This window comes from Eubalaena glacialis, chromosome 10, assembly GCF_028564815.1.
Source record: "Eubalaena glacialis isolate mEubGla1 chromosome 10, mEubGla1.1.hap2.+ XY, whole genome shotgun sequence".
NCBI classification, from domain to species: Eukaryota; Metazoa; Chordata; class Mammalia; order Artiodactyla; family Balaenidae; genus Eubalaena; species Eubalaena glacialis.
Window position 1 is genome coordinate 14,537,157 of NC_083725.1, and position 21,220 is coordinate 14,558,376.

The 21,220-nt window shown below is 41.3% G+C and overlaps 1 protein-coding gene across 1 annotated transcript; it reads left to right on the plus strand.

Annotated features, from left to right (window-relative positions):
- The first annotated feature begins 8,659 nt into the window (after positions 1-8,659).
- MPZL2 (myelin protein zero like 2) lies at positions 8,660-19,835 on the plus strand. The gene is made up of 6 exons (XM_061202491.1): positions 8,660-8,887; positions 9,862-10,028; positions 10,295-10,505; positions 13,243-13,390; positions 16,490-16,565; positions 17,979-19,835. The coding sequence occupies exons 1-5, from the start codon at positions 8,830-8,832 to the stop codon at positions 16,551-16,553; spliced, it is 648 nt and encodes a 215-aa protein (XP_061058474.1). The 5' UTR covers positions 8,660-8,829; the 3' UTR covers positions 16,554-16,565; positions 17,979-19,835.
- Positions 19,836-21,220: the final 1,385 nt, after the last annotated feature.

Below are 21,220 nucleotides of genomic sequence, written 5' to 3' on the forward strand. Positions count from 1 at the left end.
CTCAGGAGGCGAAAAAATCTTTATAAACACACACACACACACACACACTCACACACACGGATGAAAACTTCAATTTTCGGTCCCAACACTTTCACTTTCAAAGTTAGCCAAGTCTGTGTGCAGCCTGGGCTTCCCCCTTATCTAGGTTGACCATATAAATTATCTTCCACACTGTCACAGTGTGAAAGGGGTACTATTTTTTAATTTTAATTTTTTATTTTTTGGCCACCCTGCACGGCATGTGGGATCCTAGTTTCCCACCCAGGGATCGAAACTGCGTCCCCTGCATTGGAAGTGTGGAGTCTTAACCACTGGACCACCAGGGAAGTCCTCCGAAAGGGGTACTATTAACCATTACAGCAGGACAACAAGTATAAAGCAGGACTGTCCTGAGCATCCCCTGAGCATTTTTTTAAAAAATATTTATTTATTTATTTAATTTTACTTTTTTTTGGCTGCGTTGGGTCTCCATTGTTGTGTGCAGGCTTTCTCTAGTTGCAGCGAGCAGAGGCTAGTCTTCGTTGTGATGCATGGGCTTCTCATTGTGGTGGCTTCTCTTGTTGCAGAGCATGGGCTCTAGGCACGTGGGCTTCAGTAGCTGTGGCACATGGGCTCAGTAGTTGTGGCTCGTGGGCCCTAGAGAGCAGGCTCAGTAGTTGTGGCACACGGGCTTAGTTGCTCCGAGGCACGTGGGATCTTCCCAGACCAGGGCTTGAACCCGTGTCCCCTGCATTGGCAGGCAGATTCTTAACCACCAGGGAGGTCTCTGAACATTCTTAACCTCTTGTTAACAATGAGGGAGGTACACTTCCTCCTGTTTGCTGGCTCATTCCCGGAAGCATTTTAACATGCTAATACTTTCCTTTCTTAAAACCAACAAATGAGCCAAAAGCTAAAAAACTTCTTTCTACCACACTCCCTTCCAGCTACCGCCTCTTCTGATCCCCTTCATAAGCTCTGACCATAAGTAAACCCCTTCCTCACTCCCATTTACCCCTCCATCGACTGCAAAACGACCTCCACCTTTACTACTTTTCCGGTGAAAGTGCTTTCACCAAGGTCACCAGTTGGGTGATCTAGTGAATACTTTCAGTCCTTATTTTACTTGACTCTCAGCAGCATTTGATATTTTGTATATATGCCTTTTTTGTTTGGAACCCCCCCTCTTCCTTTAGCTTTGGGACACCACTCCAGTTATTTTCTTCTCTCTCCCTTGCGTTTACCCACTCTTTTCAGAGATCTCCTTGTCTCTTGTTCCTTAGGTGATGTTCAGCCTGTAGATTCTGTCCTAGGACCGCATCCTTTCTCACTCTACAGTGGCCCCACAATTGCCTTCTGGAAGGGCTGGAGACCTCAAACTGGCATCTCTAGCCCAGAGCTCTCTTTGGAGCTCGGATCCATTTATCCCATTTTGTACTGAACATCTCTGCTTGGCTGTCCCACAGGAACATCAAACTTGACAGCTCCTCATCCTCTCCATTTCAGAGAAGGGCAGCCACTGTCCACCAAGTTACCTATGCTAAAAATTTGAGAATTATCCTCCAACACTTTCCCTCACTTCCACTTCCAATCATGTACGAATCTCCATCCACTCTGCCTCCTTCATAGCTCTCAAATCCCTACTTCTCTCTATTCCCTCTGCAATTGTTTCAGTTCCTGTCAAATCATCTGCCTGTTGATTACTGTTCCCAGAGGCAGCTTCTTGCTTTCGGTCTTGTTCCTCTCCATTGTCTCTCTCCAAATTGTAGTTGCATGATCTTTTATTTTTTTATTTTTTATTTATTGATTTATTTTAAAAATTTTGGCTGTGCTGGGTCTTTGTTGCGGCGCACAGGCTCTTTGTTGTGGTGTGGGGGGCTTAGTTGCTCTGTGGCATGTGGGATCTTAGTTTCCTGACCAGGGATCGAACCTGTGTCCCCTGCATTGGAAGGTGGATTCTTAACCACTGGACCACCAGGGAAGTCCCACGTGATCTTTTAAATACACAAATCTGATCAGATCACTTTCTGCTGAAAAGTTTTCAATGTCTCCCCATTGCCCTCCAGATAAAGTCCAAACTCCTTAACCCTTATCAAGGGCCTTTAGGGTCTAGCCCCTGATTAGATTTTCAGCCTCATCTCTGGTCATTCATTCTCCTTTTCCCCCTTTTCTCTCCACCCACAAGGGCTCGATAGGTATTAGAATGAATGAGTCTCTTTGTGCCTCAATTTCCTCATCTATAAAACGGAGACCTCTGCTTACCTTGCTATTATGAGGATCAGACATAATATCTGTGACATGCCTGTGGTGGTGCTGGGAACATAGTAGGCACCTTGATAAATGGTAATTTTAAAATTAATGGTAATTTTTATTTGTTAAAATTGACCAATATTCTAAGGAATGATGTCTAAACTATAATGATGTAAAATAATGACTCTCAAACATTTTATTTCTAAGTTTGGTGTTGTCATTTACTTAATGCTAAGGAAACTTGGTAAATGAGGAAGCAGATTTTTGTCAACATTTTATTATGAAAAGTTTCAAACATGCAGAAAAATTGAAAGGATTTTACAGTGAACACCTATATTCCCTGCTTAGGTTCTTCAGCTAACATTTTACTATATATTAATACATGATTTATATCATATATCTATTCATTTCTCTTTTCATCCCTTTATCCACCTATCCATTAATATCTTATTTTTTGTATGCATTTTACAGTTTCAGACATCAGGACACATCCTCCTACATACTTCAGCATTAATGAGAGTTCAATATTCATTTATAATTCCTTTTAAGAATACATTGAAATAAAATTTGCATACAATGAAACACACAAGACTTAAGCATATACCATTCAAAGAACTTGGCAAATGCCTAAGCCTCTATAACCCAAACCCATATCAAGATGCAGAACATTAATATCACTCCAGAAATTTCCCTCATGCCTCTCCAGTCAATTCCTTCCCCCACTCACTCCCCCAAGGGCAAACACTGTTATGATTTTTTCCCACCAAACATTAGTTTTGCCTGTTCTAGAACTTCATATAAGTGGAATCAAAGAGTAAGTACTGGGACATCCCTGGTGGCGCAGTGGTTAAGAATCCGCCTGCCAATGAAGGGGACACGGGTTTGATCCCTGGTCTGGGAAGATCCCACATGCCACGGAGCAACTAAGCCCGTGCGCCACAACTACTGAGCCTGAGCTCTAGAGCCTGTGAGCCACAACTATTGAGCCCACATGTCACAACTACTGAAGCCCGCGCACCTAGAGCCCATGCTCCACAACAAGAGAAGCCACTTCAATGAGAAGCCCGTGCACCGCATCGAAGACTAGTCCCCGCTCAACGCAACTAGAGGAAGCCCATGCGCAGCAACGAAGACCCAGCGTAGCCAAAAATAAATAAATAAATAAATAAATAAAAATCTTCAGAAAAGTTGAAAAAAAAAGAGTAAGTACTACTTTATGTCTGGCTAATTTTGTTCAACATAATATATTTGAGATTCATGCATGTGGTTGTATGTATCAGTAGTTTGTTCCTTTTTATTCCTGAGCAGTAAACCATCGTATGAGTATTCTATGGAGTATTTATCTATTTTTCTGTTGATGGACCCCTGGGCTGTTTCCAATTTGGGGTATTATGACTAAAGCTTCTCCAAATAGTCTCATACAAGTAATTTTGTGGATATATAACTTCATTTCTCTTGGATAAATACCTAGGAGTGAAATTGCTAAGGTGGTTAGCTTTATATGAAACTTAGCTTTACAAGAAACTGCTAGACCTTTTCCCAGTGGTCATGGGAACAGTTTTCAATATGTTAACTAAGTATAACCACAAACAAATAAATTTACTGAGCGTCTTCTATGGGCACTGCACATAGAGCTTTACTTAAATACAGCATTTCACTTGATTCTTATACTAAGTCTATGGGGCAGATAGTATTAATTAATTAATTAATTAATTTATGGCTGTGTTGGGTCTTCGTTGCTGCACGCGGGTTTTCTCTAGTTGTGGTGCGCGGGGGCTACTCTTCGTTGCATTGCGCGGGCTTCTCATTATTGTGGCTTCTCCTGTTGCGGAGCACAGGCTCTAGGCGCACAGGCTTCAGTAGTTGTGGCACGTGGGCTCAGTAGTTGTGGCTTGCAGGCTCTAGAGCGCAGGCTCAGTAGTTGTGGTGCATGGGCTTAGTTGCTCCGCGGCATGTGGGATCTTCCCGGGCCAGGGCTTGAACCCGTGTCCCCTGCATTGGCAGGCAGATTCTTAACCACTGCGCCACCAGGGGAGACCTATGGGGCAGATATTATTCTCATTTTACGTGTAAGATAATTGAGGCACAGAGAATTAAATAACTGCCCAAGGTCACACAGCTAGTAGGTGGCCAAGCTTGGATTTGGATCTAAGCAGGTTGGACTCCAGTTCTTATGCCTCATGCTTCCTAATATTTACTAGCCAAAAAAAAAAAAAAAAAAAGAAGAAGAAGAAGAAAAAGAAGTATAAGAAGAGGTTATTTCTTTTCTCAGGAAATGAAATAATTTCCTAAGAATGAAAATTGGTCATGGTAACCAAAAGATACCACATTCATCAATAAGCACTATGTAAATGTAAATTCTCACCCAGTATTTAGATGTAGTGCATATGGTAAACAGGGAGATAGACAAATGCCTCAATCAAGGTCTCTTTATCCTCCTGGGAGACTCTCAAGTTTATCTTTAAAGACACCCTATCTGTCCAACCCTGTGCAAATCCATCTAACTTCTCTTTAGAATATGAAGGGTTAAACTTCAGAGTCTCTTCCTTGGGCTGTTTAATAAGATTATGATGCCTCTCCTCTATAATTAAGAAAGGAGTCTGAGGCTTTACTGGAGAAGTGTACATGTAAGCTGCCAAGAGGTGGGGAGGTAGAAGACATTCCTGCCCATGGTTTTACTAAGCCATTAGAGCTCAGTCTCAGATCCAGACTTGCCCTGGACTATCTGTAGGAACCTTGAGGCAAGGAAGAGGACCCAAGGGAACACACCTCTTCCTTGGGCTGAGAACCCACCTCTCATCTAGGACTCTGACATTCTCTCTCATCTTTGAAAAGGTCTCTAAACCAGAAGAAGTTAGAAAAAAAAGAAAAAAGGAGCTATAGATTGGAATTGTTGGTTAGGGAAGGCTAGGAGTCTGAGTCTTCTGAAAACACGTAATAAGTTTATATTTTCATTCTGGCTCCTAGGCCAGGGGCCTTATGAGACGGTTGAGTATGTGGTGGTTGATGTCTCAAGGCCTTCCCTCCTTATTTGTTTTTATTTATTTATTTTTGGCTGTGTTGAGTCTTCGTTGCTGCGCGCAGGCTTTCTCTAGTTGCGGCGAGTGGGGGCTACTCTTCATTGCGGTGCGCGGGCTTCTCATTGCAGTGGCTTCTCTTGTTGCAGAGCATGGGCTCTAGGTGCGTGGGCTTCAGTAGTTGTGGCATGCAGGCTCAGTAGTTGTGGCTCACAGGCTCTAGAGCGCAGGCTCGGTAGTTGTGGTGCACGGGCTTAGCTGCTCCGCGGCATGTGGGATCTTCCCAGACCAGGGCCTGAACCCGTGTTCCCTGCATTGGCAGGTGGATTCTTAACCACTGCGCCACCAGGGAAGTCCCTCCTTATTTGTTTTTTAACTATTAAAAAAAAAATTCAAGTATAGTTAATTTACAATGTTCAAGTGTACAGCAAAGTGATTCAGTTATACCTTGTTATTTTTTATGGTTCTGGGAAATACCAAATTCTCTCCTCTGGTCACATGTTAGCTACTCCCAACGGATATATTTGTCAGGATCAAGTCCATACACCTTCAGATGGCGAATGAGGACCCTCAACATCTGGGCCCAACCTCTCTCCAGCCTCCTGAACTGCCACTCCTCCCTATGCACTAGATTTGAGGAATTGCTTGCAGGTTCCTGTGGATACCACATTCCACCCATCCGTTTCTCTTCTCTCCTCTCTATTCAGCCTTTTAGGACTGGTTCAAAAGTCACAAATATGGTAACTACTTGCTTACATACACACCCCACCTCCTAATCCTCTTTAGACTGATTCTTCCCCCCAGGCAGAAATGTCTTATTCTACTTTTTTTTTTTTTTTTTTTAAATTTTATTCATTTATTTAATTTAAGAAGTCCTTCTTATTCTACTTTGTATTTCTAGCCTAGCATATAACAAAAATTTCATAAAGCTTTTCCAGTAAGAAAGACATATGGACCAAAAGTTTTGAGTAACTAAATACTTTATTTGAACCACCCCAAGAGCTAAATTATTTGTTTTCCTTGCTTCACAGAATGCTATTTTCATCTTGTGGTAAAAAAACACATTTTTCCCTAGGATGCTAAGACAACAATTTTTACAAATATTGATACAGGCCAGTTGTCCTTTTTGTCTTCTGAGCCCCCAGTGAGTTTCCTACTGACCAAGGTCTCAGTATCCATTAGAAATATTTTTAGGAAATGTGTAGGGGAAGGGACAGATGAGGTGCTTTCAAAACTTAGTATGCCACGAATTTTAATGACAATCAGAATTTTTCTCTGGAAAAGTTTAGAGAAAAAGTAATGTCTCTGAAAACTTCACTTTTCTTCTTTTTAAACTCCAGAACTCCGCTTCCTTTTCTCTCATTTGCCCAGATACGAACTGAACAGTAACGTAGGCCTTACCCAGATGCCTCCAGCTCTCATCAGACTCCTGCTGACTGGCATCCTGGGGACTCCTAGGGACAAACGTCCTTTTTCTTTAGTGTTTTCTCTACTTAGCAAGTCCAGCCCTTGGCCTCTCCCCTCCCCACCCAGGGAGGAGAACCGGGTGACTCTCCCGCTAACTGGAAGGAATTGGGTGTTGGCCGGGCACACAGCCAGGAACTTGAACTCTGCTGAGGAATGGGGTCTGGGCAGCGGCTGACTCCCCAGAGCCATGCTGGCAGCCAGCTCACAGGGCGTCTGGCTACCTGGCAGGGGGGAATCTTCTTCTCCTGACAAAGGGGCAGTTTGTTCAGTCCTTCCCGCCCCGATTCCTCTCATGCTGCTGTTCACTGCATCCCTGAGCCTTTTGGTAACCCTACCTCTCACCAAAGTTTGCAATTTGTGGTAGACTTCAAAACCTCAGGCTTTACCTCTCCAGAGCTGCACTGCCCTGCAATTTGAAAGCCAACAAAGAGGCTCAAGTTTCCTTAACTCCTTTTCTTTCAGGCTCCTGGAGCTGAACTCTTTGGACCTACATACCAGAAAAGCTCTTTTATCCTATCACCATTTGAAATGTTTCCCCAGCATTTCCGACCTAGAAGCTGACAAAGGAGCTAAACATTCTGTGTTCAGAAACACTCTTCACAGGACACTCATGCTGGGACACCGCTGATCTTCATTTGGGGGAGCCCCTGTTTTCTAGGTTCTAACGGGGACTGATTTTTGCTGTTGTTTACCTTTTTTTGCTCCATCATCATGACATCTTTCTCCTGCTGCTTTTCTCTCCTCTTTTGTTTTTCTTTTTCTTCCGTAATCTGCCTCTCTCTTGGTGGAATTTTCTCTTTGCTTCCCTCTTTATGCTGTTTTATTTTTTCTAGTTAGCCTGCCCCTTCCTCCCCCTCCTGGAAACTTCTTTGTTCCAGGGTTTCACTAGGAGATTTTATGAATCACTAAAGAGCTTCCAGATTGCTAATCCAGCGATAAGGGCAATTTGTTTCTTCTGTTCTAGGTTAGATTCCTGGTCAAGCCTACTTCTTAACTGTGTGTGTAATCTTCATCCCCCTCCTACTGCTGTTTCCACGCTGCTTCATTAATCTGTAACAATTACCCATCATCCTTCCAGACAAGGAGGCACCTTTTCTCATTTAAAGTCCTCAACTCTTTAGATTTCTCAGACTGATGGCTGCCCCCAAAATGGCAGATAAAATCTGAGGTACAAAAAAGTTATTAGGAAAAACTTTTCCTTGAGAGTCCTCTGTCTGATTGTTCACATCAGCTATTATTTTGTGGAAAGAGAACTAGATTTAAGAGTCAAAAAAGGGGACTTAAGACTCTGCATTTCCATTGCAGGGGACATGGGTTGGATCCCTGGTTGGGGAACTAAGATCCCACATGCCGTGCGGCCAAAAAAAAAAAAAAGAGCTGGGATGACGTCCTGATTCCTCTTTAAATCCTTCAAACGTAAAGGGTCATTAAACACTGAGATTTGTTTTGGTCAGTCTATTTTAGGTGGGTCTCCGGGAAAGCTAGCAGCTAGAAAAGGTACAGCAATTCTTGTGGTAACATTTGGCTAAAATTGAGGGTATAAACTGTAGGACTTTTTGAACACAGAGGGTCCTAAGGAATTCTGATTACTTTGGATTTGGGAACCCAGTTTCCGCTGCTGTGGCCCCAGGGAGGTGCTTTGATAAGTGGAATCACTGCAGGTAGGTTCAGCATTCACTTCTCAGGCGAGCCTGAAACCTGTTTTTAAAAAAACGTGTGTGTGTGGGCCAGAACCAAAGCAGCCTGGGACATTTCAGACGGGCACCACCTCCTCTGGCTGTTTTCAAGGCCATCCAGAGGCCAGGGTCCAGATAAACTGAAAAGTTAAGACAGGACTGCATGGGACTTTCTGCAGACGCGCTTGTAGTGCAGAGGGTGGGAGGGAGGAAAGGAAGGAGGGAAGGAGGGCGTTGGGAGCTGAGGCCCCACCTTTCATTCCAGCACTGGCAGAGCAGGAATGACTCACAGGCACGGGTGCTCAGGTTCCCATAGGTGAGGGACTGACTCCCCTCTCCGGAAAAACGCAGTGTGCTTTCCTCCTGGAGTGGCCTTGGCAGGGTGCTGGAGCGCTCGGTCTGCCCGGTCTGGTCTCTGGGGCCAGGGCTGGGTTTCCCTCATGTATGGCAAGAGCTCTATGCGTGCTGTGCTTTTTCTCCTCGGCATACAGCTCACAGGTAAGAGCTCTCGGGCTTCTCTGAGCCTACCTCCTTCACTGCCTACCCTATAAAGTTAGCTAATTGTCGAAGAAGTTGCCAGAGTCTTTTTTTGGAGCCTGAGCCACAGTTGCATTTCGTTTTAGTTTTGACTTTAGTGAAACTGAAGTGGTGGGTTGTTTTGGGGGAGTTGCTTTTGGAAAAACAGGTTTAGGTGTGTTCTCAGGTGCCAGTGATTCAGGCACAGAGAGGGTTTTCTAATCTCAGGTTACACACCATTTTTTGTGGCTACTCTCAAACTCCCACTGCTGGCAGAACCTGGCACTTCGATTTCTGTGTGTGGGTCTTGTCTGGGGCTCTCGGCAGCACTGGGAAAGCTGAGATTGTTAAGGAGAGAGACCCACTGTGGCTTTGTAACTGCCCCAACATGCACATTCTAAATGTAAATATCATGCTAAAAAAATGCCACGTGGTATAAAGGTTCCAGCGGCGCAGGCAAGCTAAACTGTCTGGGACTGATTAACTCAGTTTCTGCAGAAGACTAGGAACAGTGTGAAATTCACATAACAAGGACACTTTCTGGAAAACTTACCTGCTAGGGGACCATCAGACACATAACATACAATGCTTAATCTGAATACATGTCTAATTCATGTTCTGATTAGTTCTGATGTTTTGTTTCTGCTTTCAATTTTATTTGCCGATGTTTGTAGTTTGTTACAGCAGTTTTGAAGTGGGTACCGTGAGGCTAGGGTATCATGCTTTGGAGAAAGTGAGAGCACTGTGTGGTATTTTTAGTTGTTTAAGGAATGGGAGGGTCAAGGTTGCATGTAGGTAGGAGTATGTAGACTCTGAGTGAAATGAGTTTGAGTGAGAGCTGGGGCATCTCAGTTCTGTTTGATGCCCTACTCAGACCTTTATTTTGGTAGTGTCAGCAGAAATCCTCTTAATACACATCTCCTGTTAACCCTTCCTTTCCCTTTTTTTCATTGCAGCTCTTTGGCCAATAGCAGCTGTGGAAATTTACACTCCCCGTGTGCTGGAGGCTGTCAATGGGACCGATGTTCGGTTAAAATGCACTTTCTCCAGCTTTGCCCCTGTGGGTGACGCTCTAACAGTGACCTGGAATTTCCGTCCTCGAGATGGGGGGTCTGAGCAGTTTGTAAGTAAGGGTCCCTTGGTTAGGAAAATAAGCCAGTCCATTTCTCCTTGCCCTTCCTGTATTTTTCTTAGCAACAAGCACAGGGTAAAGCTGGGAAACAAATCAACAGACAGAACTGAGAGGCTGGCGAAGGGGAAAGCAAGAGGTTCTTGCAGGAGAGCTGCAGACGGGGCAGTCAGGCTTGCTGGCGTTTCTCTTCTGGTCCTGCCATCTCAGCCTCCCTGCCCAGGTACCAAATAAGACCTTTGGCCATTTCTCCTCTCTAGGTTTTCTACTACCATGTGGATCCCTTCAGACCCATGAGTGGGCGTTTCAAGGACCGGGTGGTCTGGGATGGGAACCCTGAGCGGTATGATGTCTCCATCCTCCTCTGGAAGCTACAGTTTGATGACAATGGGACATACACCTGCCAGGTGAAGAACCCACCTGATGTTGATGGGCTGATAGGGGAGATCCAGCTCAGCGTTGTGCACACTGGTAGGTGATGCAGAGAAAAATCGCTTTGGAAAGCGTGAGAGCTTGTAGAAAAGAGAGGGGCAAACTTTTGTGATGGCTGAAAGAGTAGAGAGAAGGACCAACCCTTTGGATCTGGAAACTGCAGAGGGAGAGTGAAGAGTCCTGGGGTAAAAAAGAGAAAGGCTTTGTTTGGCTGTGGAAAGAAACAGAAAATAAAGGGACCTAAGGAATCTGTTACAAAAATGGCATTGAGATCGTGAAAGGGAGAGGAAGCAACCCTCTGATAAAAGGCTAACACAATAGGTCCATTCATTCACTCATTTATTCACAAGGTACTATTGAGTACCAACGCTACATCAGGCACTGTCCAAAGTTCTTGACATGTACTATCTCATTTAATTCTCACAACTACTGTTGGAGGCAGATACCAATAAGGGTAGTTATTGTTTATTGAACACTTCCCATGTGCTAGGGGATTTACGTATCATATCTAATCTTTACATATCATATCAATTTATTGTGCTCTTAGTGTGCTCCCCCCCACCCATTTTACTAATGAGGAAATCAATGCTCATAGAGGTTAAGTCACTTGTCCAAAGTCATGGAGCTCATGAATGGAGTCACTCAGAACTCAAACCCAAGCATCTCTGTCTCCAAAATTGTGCTCCAAACTAAGGCACTGTATTGCCTGCAGTCCTATAAAGGACAACCTGGAAAACTGCCAGACAACAAAAAGCAAAGACCATAAAACTTACAAGTTGTAAATTTGGGTTTGAGTCACTGCTACAGTTTACCAGCTGTAAATAACTTTTCTTTTTCTCCTGTAAAGTGAGAATAATATAGCAAAGATTATGGTGAGGATAAAATGAAGTAATAAAAATAAAACCCCCCAAACTCTTGAATTGTACTGAAAATTATAATAGTTACCATATATTGAAAGTTTATTATGTGCAGGCACAGCGTGGAACAATTTACATAAGCAATTTTATTTTTTACAAGAACTCAAGAAGTGAATATTGTTATCTCTATTTTATACATTGAAGAAACAAAGAAGTTAATTACCCCAAATCACACAGGACCTGGTACTTTAACCTAGCTGTCTCTGCTGTATGCTCTTAACCAACACACAACATTACTACCCAAAACGTAAAAGCCTATAAAGTGGTATCATTTCCTCCTTTCATTCCTATTATCATCCTTCAAGGCCCTATCAATAGAGAGCTGTATGACCTTGGAGAAGTCATTTGAGTATGAAAGAAGTAATGTAATATCTTTGGCTCTCAGTTTCTTATCCTGCAAAATGAACAGGTAGATAAGAACACATGGTTCTTCAACATATTGGGATCACTACTCTTTGAGAACCTAATGAATGCCATAACCCCTGTTTACCACAAACAATGTACACACACAATATGACATGGATTTTGTGGGCTTGTGCCCTGCTTCCCCCATCTTCCTTCATAGACTCCAGGCTGGGAACCCCTGGGCTAGATATTCTCTAATGTCTTTTCTGGCTCTGAGGGTTCATTGAAACTTAAATCAGAAATCAAGGTAAAAATTAAGAGACCCAGGCTTCACAGACTCTAGCCTGGTTTAGGGACCCTTCCCTTTGGGTTCTCTCTTGCATCATATATCCACTAGACTATAGTTACTGATTTACTTGTCTATCTTTCCAGTGGGCATGAGTTCCTTGAAGGTAATGTCTCTTTTGGCTTTGTATTTCCATCAGAGTCCCTGGAACATAATAGGCCCTTAATAAGCCTGAATAAATGACTGACTGCATGACAGAGGGGAAAAGGATTCGGGGAGAAATAGTTTAGACACTGGTTTCGATTAGGTCAGCAATAACCTTACCCCACTAGGTAGATCAACTGGCCAAGTGGTTCTCAAACTTTTAGCATGCATCAGAATCATCTGGAGGACAAATTAAAACAGATTGCTGGGCCCCCCCCTGTAATTCAGTAGGTCTGGGGTGGGGCCTGATAGAACTCGCATATCAAAGTTTTCAAGTAATTCTGTAGCTGCTACTCCTAGAACCAAAGTTTGGGAACCACTAAAGTAGTCTGTATGTTTTTCCTACTTTTTTTTTTTTTTTGCCACAGCACGCAGCATATGGGATCTTAGTTCCCCAACCAGGGATTGAACCTGCGCCCCCTGCATTGGAAACACGGTGTCTTAATCACTGGACCGCCAGGGAAATCCCTGTATGGCTTTTCTACTGCTACTAGACTTTACAAAATTAATATCGTAGAAGAAAGGAAGATTTCATTTAAAGATGAAAATACACCCCTTAAATGATTCCATTTAAGGATGAATATCTTGGGACTTCCCTGGTGGTGCAGTGCTTAAGAATCCGCCTGCCAATGCAGGGGACACTGGTTTGAGCCCTGGTCCAGGAAGATCCCACATGTTGTGGAGCAACTAAGCCCGTGCACCACAACTACTGAGCCTGTGCTCTAGAGCCCGTGAGCCACAACTACTGAGCCCGTGTGCCACAACTACTGAAGCCCGTGCGCCTAGAGCCCGTGCTCCACAACAAGAGAAGCCACCGCAATGAGAAGTCCGTGCACCGCAACAAAGAACAGGCCCCACTCGCCGCAACTAGAGAAAGCCCGCACACAGCAACAAAGGCACAATGCAGCCAAAAATAAATAAATAAAATAGATAAATTTATTTTTTAAAAAAAGGATGAATATCTTTAGATTTCATTATAGTCTTCCTCTTTTCAGAACCCCAACTTGATCTTTTCTCCTTACAGTACGCTTCTCTGAGATCCACTTCCTGGCTCTGGCCATTGGCTCCGCCTGTGCACTGATGGTCATAATAGTAATTGTGGTGGTCCTCTTCCAGCATTTCCGGAAAAAGCGACGGGCTGAAAGAGCTCATAAAGTGGTGGAGATAAAATTGTAAGGCTGGGCAGTTCTGGGGAAGTCTTCTTTTAACACTGTTTTATGGCAACTCTTGGTATTTTATAGTGGGGCTAAATAATTGTTGAACAGATGTTCTTCCTCTTGAGTTTATCTTACATAAAAGAATTCAAATTCACAGGATGGATAAATTAGGGTGTGAATTAGTAACTTTAGCTTTTTTAAAATTGAAGTGTAGTTGATTTACAATGTTGTGTTAGTTTAAGGTGTACAGTAAAGTGATATATATATATATATATATATATGTATTCTTTTTCAGATTCTTTTCCCTTATAGGTTAATACAAAATATTGAATATAGTTCTCTGTGCTATACAGTAGGTCCTTGTTTGTTCTCTATTTTATATATTATAGCGTGTATATGTTAACCCCAATCTCCTAATTTATCCCTCCCCACTCTTTCAAACAAACAAACCGTAAGTTTGTTTTCTATGTCTGTGGGTCTAGTAACTTTAGTTTCTTAATTTTACAGAAGATTTTATTATAAGCTTTCTTTACTATGCAGGATTTGATATTATAAAAATTTACTTATGTAAAGCTTTTCTAGGATATTCCTCACTTTAAAAAAAAAATTAATTAATTAATTAATTTTTGGCTGCGTTGGATCTTCGTTGCTGCACACGGGCTTTCTCTAGTTGCGGCGAGCGGGAGCTACTCTTTGTTGCGGTGAGCGGGCTTCTCATTGCGGTGGCTCCTCTTTGTTGCAGAGCACGAGCTCTAGGCGCACGGGCTTCAGTAGTTGTGGCAGGTGGGCTCAGTAGTTGTGGCTCTCGGGCTCTAGAGTGCAGGCTCAGTAGTTGTGGCACACTGGCTTAGTTGCTCTGCGGCATGTGAGATCTTCCCGGACCAGGGCTTGAACCCGTGTCCCCTGCACTGGCAGGTGGATTCTTAACCACTGTGCCACCACCGAAGTCCTGGATATTCCTCACTTTTAATGTAAAGCGTACATTTCTAAGAACCACTGGGCTGTCAGCAGGGGCTCTATGAATCAGTGCCTAGCAAAGTCAGCCATGCTGATATAAGGTGCTTAATATTTTTTTTATTGAGATAAAATTTACATATAATAGAATTCATTATTTAATGTTCACAAAGTTGCGTAACCATCACCACTAATTCCAGAATATTTTCATCACCTCCACAAAAGAAACTCCATACCCTTTAGCCATCACTCCCTATTTTCCTCTCTCACCTGCCCCTGACAACTACTAATCTGCTTTCTGTCTCTATGGATTTGCCTGTTTGGACATTTCATATAAAGAGGATCATACAATATGTGACCTTTTATGTCTGGCTTCTTTTTTATTTATTTATTTATTTATTTATTTATTTATTTATTTGGCTGCGTTGGGTCTTCGTTGCTGTGTGCGGGCTTTCTCTAGTTGCGGCGAGCGGGGGCTACTCTTTGTTGCGGTGAGCGGGCTTCTCATTGCCGTGGCTCCTCTTTGTTGCAGAGCAGGGGCTCTAGGCGCACGGGCTTCAGTAGTTGTGGCTCACAGGCTCTAGAGCACAGGCTCAGTAGTTGTGGTGCACGGGCTCATTTGCTCCGTGGCATGTGGGATCTTCCCGGACCAGGGCTTGAACCCTTGTCCCCTGCATTGGCAGACGGATTCTTAACCACTTTACCACCAGGGAAGCCCTGTCTGGCTTCTTTGACTTAGTATAATGCTTTCAGAGTTCATCCATGTTATAGTACTTCATTCTTCCTGTGGCTGCATAATATTCCATTGTATGCATAGACCACATTTTGTTTATCCATTCAGTTGATGGACATTTAGGTTTTTCCCACTTTTTGGCTATTTCGATTAATGCTACTATGAACATTCATCTACAAGTTTCATGGGCATATGTTTTCAATTCTCCCGTGTATATAACTAGGAGTGGAATTACTGGGATATGTAGTAACTCTGTGTTACCTTCTTGAGGAATTGCTAGACAGTTTTGCAAAACAGCTGCACCATTTTATATTCCCACCAGCAATGTATGAGGGTTCCAGTTTGTCTACATCCTCAACAGCACTTGCATTGTCTGTCCTTTTGATTATAGCCATCTAGTGGGTGTGAAGTGGTATCTCATTGAGGTTTTCATTTGCATTTTCCTAATGACTGCTGAGCATCTTTCCATGTGTTTATCGGCTACTTAAATATCTAATTTGGAGATGTATCTATTCAAATATTTTGCCCACTTTAAAATTAGGTTATTTGTCTTTTTATTGTTAAGTTTTAAGAGTTTTTAAAAATATATTTTGGAGTATACAAAAGTGTCTTATTAGATATAGGATTTGCAATTATTTTCTCCCATTCTGTGGGTTGCCTTTACACTATCTTGATTAGTGTCCTTTAAATTTTGAAGAAGTCCAATTTATCTTTTTTTCTTTTGTTGCTTGTTTCGTTGGTGTCATATCTAAGAAACCACTGTCTAATCCAAGGTCAAAAAGATTTATGCCTATGTTTTCTTCTAAGAGTTTTACAGTTTAGTTCTTACATTTAGGTCTTTGATTCATTTTGAACCAATTCTTGTATATGGTGTGAAGTAGGAGTTCAAATTTATTCTTTTGCAGTTGTAATTTTTCAGCTGTCCCAGCACCATTTGTTTCTTTTCCTCAAGAAATATTTACTATAGTAAATAGGATTGATTTTTAAGGAGACTAATGAACCCAACTCTGAGTTGGTTTGAATAGAATACAATCAATAAAGATGACTTCTAGGTCAGTCTTTTTTTGTTTCTGTTTGTTTTATTTTTTACTTTATGCTTTTCTTTTTTGAATAGGAAGTAGAATTAGAGGTAGAATACTAATGGTAAACTAAGGTGTCTGCTTTAAATCTGGAGTTCCCAAATGATATTCTCTTCTAGAAATATTCTGAAAAGTGTCTAAGTTCAGATACCCAGGGTCATGTGGAGGTATGAGTATTATTAGATAGTGCTAATAGGTTTAGCGCTCTGTAAGCTTGGATCTACTCCCAGGTGCATACAATTCTTCCCCAAATTTGGGGGACTATATCTCACCTGAACCTTTGTAGGATTTGCCTCCCTTGCTTCTTGCCTTGTTCCCCTGACATTGGTTTCTGCTTCTATGTTACAGAAAAGAAGAAGAAAAGCTCAACCAAGAAAAAAAGGTTTCTGTTTATTTAGAAGACACAGACTAACATTATTAGATGGTAAGGTTCACAAATGGGTTCATTTCTTTCCTTAGCTTTTTTTTTTTTTTTTTTAAATTTTATTTATTTATTTATTTATTTGGCTGTGTTGGGTCTTCGTTTCTGTGCGAGGGCTTTCTCCAGTTGCGGCGAGCGGGGGCCACTCTTCATCACAGTGCGCGGGCCTCTCACTGTCGCGGCCTCTCTCGTTGCGGAGCACAGGCTCCAGACGCGCAGGCTCAGTAGTTGCGCCTCACGGGCCTAGTTGCTCCGCGGCATGTGGGATCTTCCCAGACCCGGGCTCGAACCTGTGTCCCCTGCATTGGCAGGCAGATTCTCAACCACTGCGCCACCAGGGAAGCCCCCAGGAGCCACATTTTTATAGCCTAAAGCTCCAGTGAAAGTTCTCAAGGATTTATAAAATAGAATATGGAGAAAAATGGTTCTATTGTAAACCTAGAAAAAAAATTTGGCGTCAGAGAGATTTTTACCAAGGGCTATTTTTAAAATCAAGCAGATTTTCTAATAAGCCAGAGTCATGGAAAATAAAGATGGAGGCTGTTTAAGATTGAAAAAAATTTAAGGATTCCAAAAAAGAGGGGATATATTTATACATATAGCTGATTCACTTTGCTGTACAGCAGAAACTAACAGAATATTGTAAAGCAATTATACCCCAATTAAAAAAAAAAGAAATATAAGGAAGTAACACAATCAAGTGCAGTGCACGATCCCTGACTGGATGGATACTAATTTGAATAAACTAGTTGTAAAAAAGATTTGGGGGGACAATGGGAAAGTCTTAATGTGAAAATTTTCAATCTGGACAATAGGGAATTATTGTCAACTTTTATTAGGCATAATAAGGGTATTGTAGTTACACAGGAAGATGTCCCTATTTTAAAAATGCATATTGTAGTATTTAGGGTTAAAATGTCAGTAATTTGTTTTAAAAACTTTAGCCCCCACCAATATATGTATTTATAGCAAATAAGGCAAAAAAAAAAAAAAAAAACTTTAAAATTAAGTGATAGTGAATTCCATACACTGCCTTCTTTACTTTTCTGTATATTTGATTTTGTTTATAATAAAGGGGTTGGGGTGATGGTGGGGGCGGGAGAGAGAGAGAGAGAGAAGAGTGAATGCATGTGAGTGAGCAGCTATGGATCATCCAAGTGTCCATGCAAGGCAGAGACTATGAATTAAGGACACTGACCCTGAGAAATATGTAATAAGGATCAGGAAATTTCTTTTAAAAGTTAAGTTAGAAGAGGACAAATATACTTAAGAATGTTTTCCTTCACGATGGAGAATAGATTATATATATATATATATATATATATATATATATATATATGTATTCATAATGCCAGGTACTCCTATTGCACTCTTGCCATATACATTATCCATTTAAACTTTTGTTTCGTATTTCAGGAAGCTGAAGATTTCCAAGAACAAGAACCCCGAGATAAGTTGGAGTTAATGGAAGCTTTTCTTTGGCTTTTCCAGTTGTGACCTGTCTTCCAACCAGCTCTGCAGTATATAACTACCTAGACAAGCAACGTTCCTCTGGTGCCAGCATAGGGCCCTTCTTGAGCAGATACCAGCAGACTCACACACAGCCCTGTTACTAAGGTTTTATTTAATTTCAGAGTACAAATAGTGTATTTTTTTCAAATGCTCATTAGCTTTTATATACTAGGAAGCTACATTTTTGCCCTTAAACACTCCTTGTGGATTATGACTTGTATACATATATATTGGCATCAAATGGGATAAAAGTCAACTTGTGTGTCATAACATTTCCTTTAATACATTAGTTTCCTTAGAGCAGCATTCTTGCTACTAAAGTTAACATGTTTACTCTTTCCTTCTCACACTCTCGATTAAAAGGTGAGCTAATTCTCCCAACTGTTTTTGATTGATTAACAGAAAATCCTAAATTCAACCTGTTAAAGAACAGTTTGATTTTTATGGCTCTCCTTAAGTATGGGACACATTTTATCGAATTTCTTTCAATACCCTAGATGGCAGTTTTTGTTTTTGTTTGTTTTTGGTCAGTTGATCCAAGGTTTACAGTAGTACAAGTCTAAACCACAGAGTAACTAGGGAAGGTTACAGAAATGCTAGTAGATTGACAAACACCACCTCAAGATGAATTACTTGTCACCTTTTTTCTCTGCTGTGACAAGCAATCAACAGCTCAGATCTTTCATGAGCAGTGAATGACAGTTTAGCTTACTATAGTTTTTCCCCCAATTCAATTATTTATAACAACAGAGCAAAATCTATGCTCATTTGTAGACTGGAATCATTAAGCAGTTAAATGGAAGGTTTCTGAAGGAGTATATTACAACTAAAAAATTTAGGGCTAGTGAAAAAAATCACCCTAAATGATAATAATTTTGTATAGTGTTATACAAAGCTCTGAGAACTGGAAGAGATTAAAATTTTTTCTTTTATTTATTTTTTAATTCAGTTGCTTATTTGGGGGGAGGATTTGGTATGGGGGCAAAGAAATACCAAAACTAGCAGAATGAAACCAACTTTGTTTTTTTTTTCCTCTTATACTAGTAGATAAAACAAACTTTATAAGTGGGTCATGGAAAGAAGAGTGCTTTTGAAAAAGTGTCTAGTCTCCCAGTGTCTTTCCAAACTTAAGCTACTGCAGCACTTATTTAAAGAATAGAAAACATCTAAATGTTTAGGACCCTCTCCCTCTACCCCCTGCCCCCCATGTTTACAGCTTGATATTTTCAGTTTTCACCAACTAGGCTGAAGATGTTATTTCTTTTAAAACTGGAATTTCCAAATAGTTTATCTGTATTTAAAGATGATGAACTTTGATATTTTTTCCAATACTAAAAAAATAGCTGGTATAATTTATATATGAACCTTGATTCTGAAATGCATTCCATACCTGTCTCATTTTGCCTTTTATACTGTCTAAAAAGGTACAGTTTCAGTACCCAGTTTTGAAAGTAAAAATTAGATTTAAAGTCTATATTACCTTTCACATTTTCTGTTTTTCTCTATAATTCAACCTTTGAAAATATAGTAACTGGGTATTTCTTCAAACAGATGGCCTGGGTGATGTTCCATAAGTGTAAACAGGTAGTTAAAAACTCATGGAAGGTCTTTCCAGCAAAACTTGTAGCTTTTGTGTCTTGGCTAAATATTCAAGGGTTAAGATAGCCCGGCTGTTCAGTGTCTTTTACTTGAAGAGAACTTTTGTATTGTAACTTATTTTTTATTGTGCCTTAAACACTATGTAAATAACCTTCAGTAATAAAGCATTACAATTATATAATTTGCTTTTATGCAAATCTAAAATTTTTACATAGCAGGTCACAGAAAACTGATGGGAATACATTTTATCTTCACTGAAAAATTTTCTTAGAGGCAGCCTGTAAGTCAATAATGGATAGAATTAGTTTCTACTGGATAAATAAACCTGTATGAATTTCCACATTGCTTCAAAAAACCGAGAATTGGGCACAACCAACTACTTAGTTTGGGGACTCTTTTGAAGGAACAGTATCATCTCTTCCATTTGATACTCTTGCATTACCTTCTTTTTTTTTTTTTTTAATAAATTTATTTATTTATTTATATTTATTTTTTGGCTGTGTTGGGTCTTCGTTTCTGTGCGAGGGCTTTCTCCAGTTGCGGCGAGCAGGGGCCACTCTTCATCGCGGTGCGCGGGCCTCTCACTGTCGCGGCCTCTCTCGTTGCGGAGCACAGGCTCCAGACGCGCAGGCTCAGTGGTTGTGGCTCACGGGCCCAGTCGCTCCGCGGCATGTGGGATCTTCCCAGACCAGGGCTCGAACCCGTGTCCCCTGCATTGGCAGGCAGATTCTCAACCACTGCGCCACCAGGGAAGCCCTCTTGCATTACCTTCTTAATAGAGAAAACTACCAGCTTTCAAGTCTAGTGAAGGAATGGGAGTTGAAAAATGGAAAGTTGTTAACTTTCCCAAAAGCTGAAGCATATTTTCGTTCCTCTCTTGTTTTCATTAAATATACATAGATTCCAGGAGAATAGGTTGACTAATGATTAGAGCAGGGTACCATCCCATCTCTTTTTCAGAAGAATGTGACACCATCTCTTCATTTCACTTCAAGCACTTCCTCACTGTTCCAACCAAAAGTGGCACAAATCTCAGCTCCTTTTTGTAATGATTTCATCATTGCCACTGTCAACAGCAATTTAGTAAACACCCAATTTAGGTAAGTACTGAACTGGATGCTGTAATAGCTACACACACACAAAAAGAACATGAACCAAACAGTCTTGAGGCACAAATTGACATGAAGGCCTAATACATATTTATCTATTCACTGACTGATCCTGTATGATCTCCTAGGTCCCTCTGAACTCTAAATTTATAGAAATCTATTCTGAGAGCATTCAAATAAAATAATCTGTAGGGAGTAAAAAGGACTTTTGGCTTAGAGTCAAGGGGATCAAGACGATTAAGTCCTTCATAATTCCGTAAAAATAAATAGTAAGTTCTCCAAAGCCTGTCCGACTTCATTTTCGAGCAAAAGGGAATAATGAACTCCTACTTGATAGTTAAGAATCGCTGACTTGAAGTGAGCAAGTCCAGGTGTGGTTCTGGAAAGAAGCCACGTTACTATGGCAACTTCGAATCGCCATTTTAGGTCTTCCCGCGG